General features: G+C 41.5%; 1 protein-coding gene across 2 annotated transcripts in view; it reads right to left on the bottom strand.

Moving 5' to 3' along the window:
- Positions 1–1,018: 1,018 nt before the first annotated feature.
- Positions 1,019–12,559, bottom strand: part of TLK2 (tousled like kinase 2) — an 85,205-nt gene continuing 73,664 nt past the window's right edge. For both annotated transcript variants that reach the window (XM_081109247.1, XM_081109248.1), the window contains exons 20-22: positions 8,921–9,032; positions 6,426–6,533; positions 1,019–3,744 (exon numbers count right to left, since the gene is read on the bottom strand). In XM_081109247.1, coding sequence (XP_080965373.1) covers positions 3,571–3,744; positions 6,426–6,533; positions 8,921–9,032 — 394 coding nt within the window. In that variant the 3' untranslated portion in view covers positions 1,019–3,570. The remainder of the gene's footprint in view (positions 3,745–6,425; positions 6,534–8,920; positions 9,033–12,559) is intronic.

The raw sequence follows: 12,559 nt of genomic DNA, 5'->3' as shown, positions 1-12,559 counted from the left end.
CTGGTTCGTAAGTATAAGCTCAACCACTGAGCCACGACGGCTGGGCTCTTGTGATCCTTTTAAACCACTTTTTTTTTTTTTAATTTCCCTCTTATGTATCAGGTACTTTACAAACCTTATTTCTACTCTGTAATTTAACCATGCAAGGAGCTACCCCAGAAGCTTGCAGAGGTGGGATTTGAACCTAATTCTAAAGCCCAGGCTCTTAACCACTAGGTGATTCTGCCATAAGACAAGACGGAACAGCTACTTTTAGGAAGAGGGGCTCCCCATACCCCAAGTAGTTGTGTTCCATGCCCCACCCTCTCTTACCCCAGGCAGATTTAAATTCCAAACAAAGAGAGCTTGGGCAATTAGGATGATGAATAAGGGGGAAAGGATTCTCAGAAAAAAGAAAAACAATCACCAAGGTGGGGCAAGCTAGTTGTAAACTTTGCCTTCTTAGAAGCAAGGAGCTGGACCCGCAGCTCACTTCTAGCTCTAAGATTATAGGAGGCAACTATATTTACTATGTTTAAAGAGAGCTATTTTCTAAATTAAGAAACACAAGAGCTCCTTGACTGCTAATCTTCTCAGCTGGAGGAAAACCTGTCTTTCCTGGACTAGCAGGAAACAGGGAAACAAACCTAAAATTATAGCAGACCTGTTCAGATCAGCCACAGAAGTGGGGTGCATATGGCTCTCAATGGTGAATCCCCATTTAAAGCTCACAATGGATAATTGAGAGCTCAATTCCGTCCCCTCAGACCCCCATATTCCAGCCCTTCCTGGGGCCCAGTGCCTTCACCCCTGGATTGTGAACTGATGGCTGTGCCTTCCCTGTCTGTTCACTGCTATATTCCCACCCAAAAGCATAGCTGTTAGCACATCCGAGGTGCAAAAGGTGTTGCACGAATCAACACATTCCCATCATGCCTGTGATGTCCACTGGGTCTCAGCCAGCTGCCAGGACTCCTTAGCTACACCCTAGATGGTTAGGGCTGTTTGAACTACAGTAAAATCAAGAGGCTGGGAAATTCACTTCTTAAAACTTATTTTAATATCCTCCCCACCCCCCAGATTGGGAAAGGCCAAAACAGTCTGGCTGGATTTCATTACAAATTAATACACATTTAAAAAATCAGTTTAAAGTAAATCAACATCATGGCAATAAGGGATAATCCTTGGAAAAAGTGAAACCCATATTAACAAAATATATCGTGGAAGAACCCCACTTAGTGATTTCCCTGGCTATTTGAAAGTCTGGTAAAGGTCAACCTTCTGCATGTTTTCTGGGGCTGGTCCATGCCGTGGAAAGAGGCCTTGCCCAGACCCAACCGAGCCCAGGCAGCTTCAACTAGGCCCTAGACTCAACGAAAGCAAGGAGAGAGGGCATCCCTTCCTCAGGACCAGGTAGAAAAGAAAGGTAAGTAAATCCCTGCAGCTTCGTGTAGCCCATGCGGAAAAAGGAGGCAGGAAGTTAGAGGGAAAGCTGAAAGATGCAGCATTTCTTCAACTGCTAAAAAAGTTAAAAATTTTTACAAGACTATTGAGTGAGAGGGAGGAAAAAAGGAACAGAATTTAATATTCGGAGTAAATTTAAATCTAGTGTCAACTTCATCTTTTCATGTGCAGACACCATCCTTTTGGCATTGTGCTCAACCTTTGAGATCCCCTGGGTACTCTCTGCTTTGTAGCTTGATTGTAATAGTTAAAAAAGGTATTTTGCACACTCATCATGTGTGCACAGGTATTTGTGTGTTTATGTGCACGTGTGTATAAATATACACTGCAATAAAACAGCTTTAGAAAGTTGGCAGCACCAAGGGCTCGAGGCTGAATTCCTTCTACTCAGAGTCCATAGGATGATACCGACCCACATGCCTCTCTCCAATTTGGAACTCCGCTTCCCGTAAGACGGCTGATTCTGTGGCGAGGGGCAGGTTCATAGAACAAACAAAGGACCTAAGAAACATGTCACCAGTGGCATTTATCACATACAAAAGAAACATTAGAGTCTTGAGTTAATTGAGAGCTCTCTATCCTTCCTGACTCCCCTCCCCCTGCCCAGGAAACTCGCATGCCTGAATGCTGCATCTTTAAATATTTCTGGCTGAGCCCTTTTGCCACATATGTCAGTAACATTCCAAGCTGGCTACCACATGTTCGGGCTCTGCCTCCTCTCCACTGCCGAGTGCTCTGCTGTTTCAAGGGCACGGTAGGGCCTCGCAGCTCCCATTTTAGCTCCATCTTCAGTTGATCACATCTCAGAAACAGCCACATTAAAAAAAAATATTAGTTCCAAAAAGAGTTCATATTTGAAATACCTATTTCCCTTGAGATTATGTTTTACCTCCACTTAGTGCAACTATTAAAGTGAGTTAGACAAAGTACGTGTGCACATGCACACAGACACACACACCAGCGCACACCCACGAAATTTAGAGGTTGGAGGTTATTTCCTGCCAAAAGATCTAACAGAGGAAAGCTTATGTGCTGATCGAGTTTTAATATTGTGGTTAACAAGTAATGTGCACCATTTAGCGAGCACACAGAGACTGTGGGTAGGACTCCTGATCCCTGGGGCATTGGATTTGGCTGTCCAGCCTGTTTTCTGCCTGCCTTTCAACAGTTGCGATAGTTACTACATTCAGAGAATCCAAGAGGACTGCATGGACAGATGAACCTTTATTTAAAAAAATAGCACTTCAAATAAATTAAAAGGGACAACCGTCAAGTGTTTAAATTGTGAAGAAATAGTTGAAAACCTAGAGAGACCCAAGCTGCAGTCTTCTAACCTCATTCTTTGTCCAATGGCAAAAGCCCACACATCTCAGTACTCCCACTCAATTTTTTCCCTACTGACATGAGGGAAGCAATTGCACACAGGAGACCAGACGGAGGAGAAAGCTGCATCTGATTGGAATGAACATTGCCACGTACTTGCTAATACGGGTTTCACTTTGTGACCAAACGTATTCTTCAAAAATAAAAAAGGGGGGAGGGAAGCTGCATGTTTTTAAAAATTGAAATTATTTAGGGATAAAACACTAACTCTAGTGCCTTTAACGGGCAATAGCAACTTTTTTCCTCCGAAGTCAAACACCATCCCCAGCTGAGCCTTTGTGCTACAAGCTTTTCAGGAGATGTTACCTAAACTTTATTAAAAGAAAAGAACAAGTTTAAATATAGACACTGGACTAGCCCAGTCTGTATTTTCAAGTCCACATTCTTCATCTGAAGCACTGCATCAGGGACCCCCCTGAGTCTGCATGTTTTCAAGTTCACAGTACATGGAACCAGTTTTTCTTTTTAATTTTTTTCCTCACTCAGAGCAGCCACACACAGTGGCCGTTGACGCCGGAACCTCGGGCGGGGCCTTTTCCTACGAGGCCTGGCCAGAGGTGCCCAAGGTTTCTCCTCAATGAGAATCGATGCTGTCATGCTCTATGGATGGGAAAAAAGCAAGAAAATAAAAGCACCTGGTACAGGTTTCATGAGATCCATTCGGATTCGCTATGTTCCAAACCCGCTGCTGAATGCCATTTGTCCACTGTGTGTGTTGAACAGTCTGTGGCCTAGGAGTGGGTCTCAATTCGAAGAACTGTTATTGGACACCCCGGAGGTTGATGCAATAGCAGCTCCAGCAGGGCTACTTGTGGAGACCGACTTTCGGATGTGAGGCAGCAAGTAGGGGTCACAGGCCAGCTGCTGGACATCGATGCGGTCCTCCTTTCGGTAGGCCAAGCATCGCCGAATAAATGCCTGAAAGGAAAGTTTCTTGAAGCAAGCCTGAAGCAGGTAACCTGGTGCCCCAAGAGGGAAGCCTGAGGTTCCCAAGCAGCTGCCAGAGCCCTTCCTGGACCTGCCGTGCAGACCTGGAGAAGACCAGGGAAGGAGGCGCACTGGCAGCAGGGCCTCTCTGTGGTCACTGACTCCTTCCCAGACGGAGGCGGCTGAGCCATTCCTGAGGGGGAATGGGCATGACCTCTAAATACCTCTGCCCCCAAAGCACACAGACCAACACAGAAAACTCCCTTTGCCTTGGCTGGTTTGCGTGGGCACAATCTACATTCATGGTCCTGCATCCACAATCCATGGCCTCATGTGACCTTCCTGAGGAAGTGGGAATTGTAATGACTACCGCCAAAGGCAGAGTGAGGAGACCAACACTAACACCACAATGTGCCACAGATTCGTAAATGCCTCCCCTGTGTATCTCATTCTTCCCTGAAAGATCGTTAAGCAAACGAGTGGACACATACCTAAGTAGTAAAGGAAAACCCAGATAGGACTTGTCTCCCCAAGAGACATAAAGGCATAACGACATCCTGTGAGTTGGGTTTAATTAGAATCCTAATTTACTACTAACACAGAGGTTTCCTTGGCATTAAGTATGAAAGGCTATGTAGTCTGTTCTTCAAGAAGCAGATGATCTATCTTTTTCACCAGACAGTTCTTTTTAATCAAAGTCTTATAATTATTTTAAATAAGTGAATCAATTTTAAAAATCTAAAATACCATCAACCAAAGTCTACTTTACTTGAGGGTGATAATGGCATCTCCACAGAGGTTCTCTGATTTTAACAAATGTACCGTGCTGGTGTAGGCTGTTGACAGTGGGAAAGGCTGTGTGTGTGTGTGTGTGTGTGTGTGTGTGTGTGTGTCTGTGTTGGGCGGGGGGGGGGGGGGGGGGGGAGGAGGGGCGCGGTGGTGGAGGGGAGCGGACAGGGAATATATGGAAACTCTATTTTCCACTCAAATTTGTTGTGAATCTAAAATTGTTCTAAAAAATAAAGTCTATTTCTAAAAATCTAAAACATGAAATGAATAAATGCTTTTCTACCCCCCCCCCATGTTTAATTAATAAAACACAAAAGTATAATACCAATCCTGTTTTCAAAATAAAGGACATCTAGAGGTAATTACTTGATTAAAGCATTTGGAAGATAAAAACAAATTCACAGAAGTGAACATAATGATCCTTGGTCTTTAAAAATAAATCTTCTGCCCTGGCCGGTGTGGCTCAATTGGTTGAGTGCCCCGTGTACCAAAAAGTTGCTGGTTCTATTCCTAGTCAGGGAATATGCACCCAGAAGGGGTACGCAGGGGGCAATCAATGTTTCTCTCACATTGATGTTTTTCTTTCTCTCTCTGTCTCTCCCCCTCTCTCCTTTCCTCTCTCTAAAATCAATTAAAAAATAAGCCTTTCTTGCCGTGGCCGGTGTGGCTCAGTTGGTTAGAGCATCATCCCTTATACCAAAAGGCTGTGGGTTCCATTCTCATGGGGGCACATACCTAGCTTGTGGGTTTGATCCCCGGTCAGTCAGGGCACATATAGAAGGCAACCAATTAATGTTCTTTCTCACATCATATCTTTCCCTTCTCTCTCTCTCTCTCTCTCTCTCTCTCTCTCTCTCTCTCTCTCTCTCTCTCTCTCCTTCCCCCTCTCTTGCATATCATCAGGTAGAGGATTAAAAGAAAAAACAAACAAAAAAATCCTTCCTTAGTGAACTATCTGGAACTGGAATTAAATAGGTTTTCTTGGGTTGGACACTAGTCAAATACTTTTACATCTTGAATTTTCTCTCTATACAGCTGCCAGTAAAGGCTTTTGAAACAGCAATCCAATCACATAGTTGCCCTGATTAAAACCTTCAACTGCTTCCCATCAGTTCACAATCTGCCCTGCTGTCTCTCCTACCACTCTCCCCTCTGCTCTGCCCTCACTGTGGACCTGCTAAGCTCACACTCACATCTAAGCTTTACTCACTTTTCTCTGCTCAGAATATTCTTCTCCCAAATCTGTACATGGCCCCCTACCTTCACATCACTCAAGACTGCTCAAACCTCACATCATCACGGAGGCCTTCCCTGATCATGCCATCAAAAACGGCTTCCCACTTCACCCCCTTACTCTGATTTATTTTCTTCATAACATTTATCACCATCTGAACTGTATCATTTTTAGTTATTGTTTGTCTCAACTAGTTGGATGCAGACTCCTTAAGGGCAGGGACCTTATCTGTGTAGTTCATTTTCTTTTTGAAATATATTTTTATTGATTTCAGAGAGGAACAGAGGAGAGACAGAAACATCGATGAGAGATAATCATGGATCGGCTGCCTCCTGCATGGGGATAGAGCCTGCAACCCAGGCATGTGCCCTGACCCGGAATCTAACTGGCAACCTCCTGGTTCATGGGTCGATGCTCAACCACTGAGCCACGCCGGCTAGGCTGTAGCACTGTCTACTGTTTAATAGGCACTCAATAAATACTTATTGAGGGAGGAGAGAAGGGTAGGGGTTGGAGAAATACACATTTAGAAGGAAGAGGGTGTTTTAATTACTTAAATCTTGTACTAAAAACCCATCCACTATTGCCCAGAGAAATAATACAAAAAGCAAAGCAGTAATTTCTGCTGGCCAATTTGGTCAGAACTTACCTTTGCTTCAGGTGTTACTACTGGCTTTGGCGGAAACTGTACTTCAGTAGCTTTAAGAATAGTATTTTCTTGCAGAATGTCTTGCTGGGACTGGTTATGGCCAAAAGGCTGTCATATAAAAATAAAAATAAAAAAGGTGGGCCTCTGGTTAAAACAAAAGAGAACAATTCAAAATTCCTGGGAGGAGCAGAGAAGACACCTTAAGAATTGCTATAGGGACCGAAACCGTTTAGAGCGTCAGCCTGCGGACTGAAAGGTCCCAGGTTCGATTCCGGTCAAGGGCATGTACCTGGGTTGCAGACACATCCCCAGTAGGAGATGTGGAGGAGGCAGCTGATCGATGTTTCTAACTATCTCTCTCCCTTCCTCTCTGAAAAAAATCAATAAAATATATTAATAATAAAAAAAAAAAGAATTGCTATAGGGAACTTTGGAGATAATCTCCTTGAACTCTCTCATTTTTTAAAAAATATATTTTATTGATTTCAGAGAGGAAAGGAGAGGGGGAGAGAGAATCATCGATCGGCTGCCTCCTGCACGCCCCCCACTGGGGATCGAGCCCGCAACCCAGGCGTGTGCCCTTGGCTGGAATCGAACCCAGGACCCCTCAGTCCGCAGGCCGATGCTCTGTCCACTGAGCCAAACCAGCTAGGGCATGAACTCTCTCATTTTTATAGATAAAGGGTGCAGAAGGCTGAGAGCTTAAATGACTTGCTCACAGTCCAACATCTAGGTTAAGGCAGAGTTGAAACCAGGGGCAGATCTGCTGTGACATCCTCTGCTAAGCTTTGCTTACAGCAAAGAAAAAGAAGATACAGAGAGGGAACCAGCAACCTCTTTTGCCCTCAGTGATACCTGCGGGCTTAAGCAATACATGTGACACTAGCAGGCCCAAGACACAGATAAAAGGAGATAGAAAAGTGAAAGAGTAGAAGGGGTAAGGCCAGACTTGGGGGAGGGGAAAAAAAAACTAAACAGGCCCTAGACAGTTTGGCTCAGTGGATAGAGCATCGGCCTGTGGACTGAAGGATCCAGGGTTCGATTCCAGTCAAGGGCACATGCCTGGGTTACGGGCTTGGTCCCTAGTTGGGGGGCATGCAGGAGGCAGCCGATGGGTGGTTTTCTCTCATCACTGATGTTTCTATCTCTCTCCCTTCCTCTTTGAAATCAATAAAAATATATATTTAAAAACAACAACAGAATTGGGGCTACTTAGCGGCTTTATCTGTGCCTCAAACTGCCATTTTCTAGTAAACTCTGAAAAATTAGGTTAAGTCCTAGTGTCACTTCTACAGTGTTTCTACTTATAGATCACAAAACAACTCTTCCTGAATAACCTCTGCCACTACTCCCGGCAGCACTTCCACATTACCAGAGTAAAAATGATAAATAACCCCTCCTAGTTTGGGTTAGAGAAGTGGGATAAATAAACAAAGAAAACAAGAAGCTAAAGAGGAAGCTGAAATCTAAATTAAGAGCTCAGCACCTCCACATTACCAGAGTATAAGTGATAATTAACCCCTCCTAGTTCTGAATAGCTTCCTGATTAGAGAAGTGGGATAAATAAACAAAGAAATCAAGAAGTTAAAGAGGAAGCTGAAAGCTGAATTAAAAGTTCAACACTTCCACATTATCAGAATATAAGTACTGTAATAATTAACCCCTCCTAGTACTGAGTAGCTTCCCAACTACAGAAGTGGAGTAAAGAAAGAAAACAGGAAGTTAAAAAGGAAGTTAAAAGGAGCTCGGTCTGGGGATTGTAATGAAAATACTAAGAGTCCAGGAGAGTTGCAGAACTCCCAAAGGCTTATACCCACAGCCTGAGGAGAGCACTGAAACATGTGGACACACTGAAAGCAGAAATAGGAGTAGAAATACACAGCTGGATCCTAATACATACATTTATAAGATAGTGTGCTCACAAGGAAAAAACAAGTGTGAAAATTAATTAGGTTATACTTTACTACCTAGGTTATTACTTGTTCTAATGATATGTCACTTTGATCAGAGGTAACAGACACTGAATACTTTCTGACACCACTTCCCAGTATAGAAATATAAAGCATGCTTTTATTAATAATAGCTTTAACTAATGGGGTGGTTGGGAATAAAGGGCCCTGCCAATATTTCAAGTTTCAAGTTTGGGGACTCTTAAGAATGGCTCCTGGGAAGATTGTATACTTTAATAAACTATTTCACATAATTCCCTATAGCATATTATTAGAACCAAAACATATCCTGGATCTAACTGAGAACAGCAAAGAATACATGTTTCCACATGAGTCCCAGCAGGATTCATTAAGTGTTCTAGGGTTGAAAATTTCTGCTTATACATAAAGCTATTATTATTCTGTATTTTGTTCAACCACAACTTTCAAGATTCCGTTTTGTATAATCCAATGATTAACCACAAGAGAATAATCCACACCATACCATTCTGTACATGTACCACCCAAGACAGAAGTCAAGCCAAAACATCTGACCGTCTTCCTTACCTTCCTTCCATAAAGACACTGGTAGAAGATCACACCCACTGACCAGACATCAACTTTATTTGAGATCTTTGGTGGTTCTTTCCCAACCACAAAACACTCTGGTGGTAAATACCTGGGAAAAGAGGGAAATAAGAATTCTCAGAACAGTGACTGTATAAATCTAAGACATGTACAGACAAAGGTAAATACCTTGTTGGAAATGAAAATATCTGAATTTTAACAGCTGAAAAAGCAACTTAGACCTAGCTGGAGAAAGTTGATGAAAAGACACTCTAAAATAAAAAGGCAGTAATGTCCTATGAAAACTTAAAATACATTTCTCTACTCACTGAGAGAGGTAAATATTCTCTCTGGTTCCTATTTCACCCACTCCAGCCTCCTTTCCCAGGGTTGTCCCTAATATAAGTAATCATTCAACAAAGGTTTAAGGGGTGGGGCATAAATGATGTGCACTCCCTTTTATAATAGCTGCATCAATAACCAGAGGTGGTGTCGGTTTCCTTTCATGTTGGCTGAAGATGTTGGTAAAATAACTATTTTAAAAGTCCCAATGATTTCAGGACCCAGAAGAAATCTCTGACAATGGCTCTCTTCTTAATGTAGCTTCTTTGGGTAATCTGGACTGGAAATAACTACAATATATAATCAATAGTGGCACCGAAGTCCCTATTATCAAAAGATATTTTACTACTAATAAAATAGTATTATTAGTAAATAATAATTATTTGCTAATAATTTAGCAAAATATTTCCCACTTTATAGGTGATCAGGGAATTACTAGAAGACTAACAGTGCAAAAAAAGCTAAACAAACTAGTTGTTAGAACAACTCAATCCTCATCTGAATTCCTTCCCTCCCCATCCACCCCTGGCCTCTAAAAAGACTAGCTGGACAGCCAACCACACCATACTGTATGGTACGGAAGGTAAGTAACTCTTGGCATTTAGGAAAGCAAACAAATATGCTTCTACTCATTGCCTGGAGTCTTAGCCATGGCATAGCTGGAAGGTGGAATTCTATAGATAACAGATTGATTTCTGCAGATTTCATGCTGGCAAAATCAATCTGTGAAAAACTATTTTAAAGCTTGCTATGCTTTGGTATAAAAATCTAAATTTTAGCTTGAAGGGGACCACAAGAGTTGAGAGGCAGAAAATGTTCAGATGATGGGCTTTCTTCTTTTTTAAAAAGTTTAGTTTCATGTTGTTTCTCATTTATTATTTTTCACAGACATTTTTGGATGATTAAGACCACTGGCCTAGATTACTATTTCACAATAAAAATTTTTAGCCAAAACACACATTGAGAAATGAAAATACAGATATGGAACTCACAAATGGGGGGGCGGGGGAGGGGGGGGAATGGCACAGAAACAATATAGAAAAAATAATTTATTTTAAAAACAGCTCGCCCTAGCTGGTTTGGTTCAGTGGATAGAGCGTAGGCCTGTGGACTGAAGGGCCCTGGGTTCAATTCTGGCCAAGGGCACATACCTGGGTTGTGGGCTCGATCCCCAGTGCGGGGCATGCAGGAGGCAGCTGATCAATGATTCTTTCTCATCACTGATGTTTCTCTCTCTCCCTTTCCCTTCCTCTCTGAAATCAATAAAGATATATATTTTTAAAAATAAAAATAAAAACAGCTATTCCAAGTGCTAAAATCGTCCCTTTTTCATGGTTCTTGACTCTTTAACACATAAAACAAATATGATATTAGATATATAACAAATAGAATTTTTATTCTAAATGATCATTTTAATGTATTTATAACTTTTTTGTGGAGGTGGTGGGGAAGAACAGAAGTTGTTGAACTTGTCCATATGAAGAGTAATAATTTAGCAAAATATTTAGAATACAAAAGACATTGCCACTTAATAGAAGTCTGGCAAATCACTTTCTAGGTCTCAGTTTCCTCCATCTGTAAATGAAGAAATAAACTAGTTCTTCCCCCAAATACTGAAAATAATAAGCATTCTGATTTCCTATCAAGGACTTTGGGAGTAAGAGTCAATGACAGTTTTATAACACTACACTAAAAATTAAAAAACAACATAAAACATAGCTGCATATTCCATGATGATATAATCCTCAGAGAAAAATGACCCTCACGACCTAGTCTACAGGTCACTTACTTAAAAGTAGTATTCAATGTAGAATAATTCTAGAACAACCAAATACCATATAGTCACTTAGAATTATGTCCTCCTGTCTATTTGTAGCTCTCTGGGACATTATAGAGGATGATCTATTGAGGATGGTGATTATGACAATGTTTCTATCAATATGGAGACTTTTAAAACTTTCATAGAAACCCTTAACATTTAATTTTCTCAGTAGCTCCTCTCTACCTTGCTTTTTACTATTAAACCCAGAAAATACCTCAAATATAACCAAAAGTAGAAAGAATAGTAAAATGAACCCCCAAGTAATTGTCATCTAACTTTAGTATCTACCAACACTCAGTGAATCCTTATTCATATATATCCCTCTCCACTTCTCAGATTGGCTTGAAGCAAATCCCAAGCACCATATAATTTTTATTTAAATTCCAACCACTGACTTTTTATAGCTTAGCAAATATAGCAATAAGTAGCAATGAGAAAACTAACTAAACGTGAAAAGGCTCCACCTTTTAAAAGAACACATTATCAAACAAAGAGCTCAAATTTTAAGTTCCAGTGAATTTATACAGCAGAGGTATAGATCTGTTTCCAAAATTTCCAACAGCAGATATTTCTGTATCATTTAGTGACAGGAACACTAACCCACAATAACCACCATAGTGAATAAACACTGTAACTGTAGCTTCTATTTTAAACCTGGAATCTCAAAAGTTTTAATTAGTGACTAATTTTTTTTTAAAATGTATTTTATTGATTTTTTACAGAGAGGAAGGGAGAGAGATAGAGAGTTAGAAACATCGATGAGAGAGAAACATCGATCAGCTGCCTCCTGCACATCTCCTACTGGGGATGTGCCCGCAACCCAGGTACATGCCCTTGACCGGAATCGAACCTGGGACCTTTCAGTCCGCAAGCCGACGCTCTATCCACTGAGCCAAACCGGTTTCGGCTAGTGACTAATTTTCACGGTAGATACTATCTCCACAACAATGAGAAACATTAGAAATTTTGTGAGTTTTTTTAAAGCAGGATTTGACTGGTTCTTTAATGCACATAACTTAAATATGATCAGACTGATGAAAACGGAGTCGATCCTGCATGCTGTAACAGATATTCCCCGCTCTTCTCTGCTTCAGATCAACACCTTCATTCCCAGACAGTCACTAACTGTTCTTTAGTCTCAAACATAAGTGATCTACCAACTGACACTGGGGTTTAACAGCACGTGTTACCCATCCCTTTGTGCTGCTACTAGAAGCTTCCTTCATGTTCAGAATCACACAGATGTGAAAAGGCAGTCTGTTAACACACATTTACAAAAATAAAGTTAAATGCTTGAGCTGTAGGTATCTTGCATGGTTCTGACTGTCAAAAGTTACAGTAGGCAGAAGTAGGGTGGTCAAAGAACAGGCAGCTGGGTAGGGTGGATGGGGAGAGATGAGTGACAATAGAGGGGGAAAAACGTGGCTCAAAACTTTTTAGAACGTGGCTGAGAGATGGATAAATTTCTTGGCAAA

The sequence above is a fragment of the Myotis nattereri genome (assembly GCF_964212035.1).
Source record: "Myotis nattereri genome assembly, chromosome: 16".
NCBI classification, from domain to species: Eukaryota; Metazoa; Chordata; class Mammalia; order Chiroptera; family Vespertilionidae; genus Myotis; species Myotis nattereri.
Note: the sequence above shows the minus strand (reverse complement) of the source record. Positions and strands in the feature narration are given on the sequence as shown.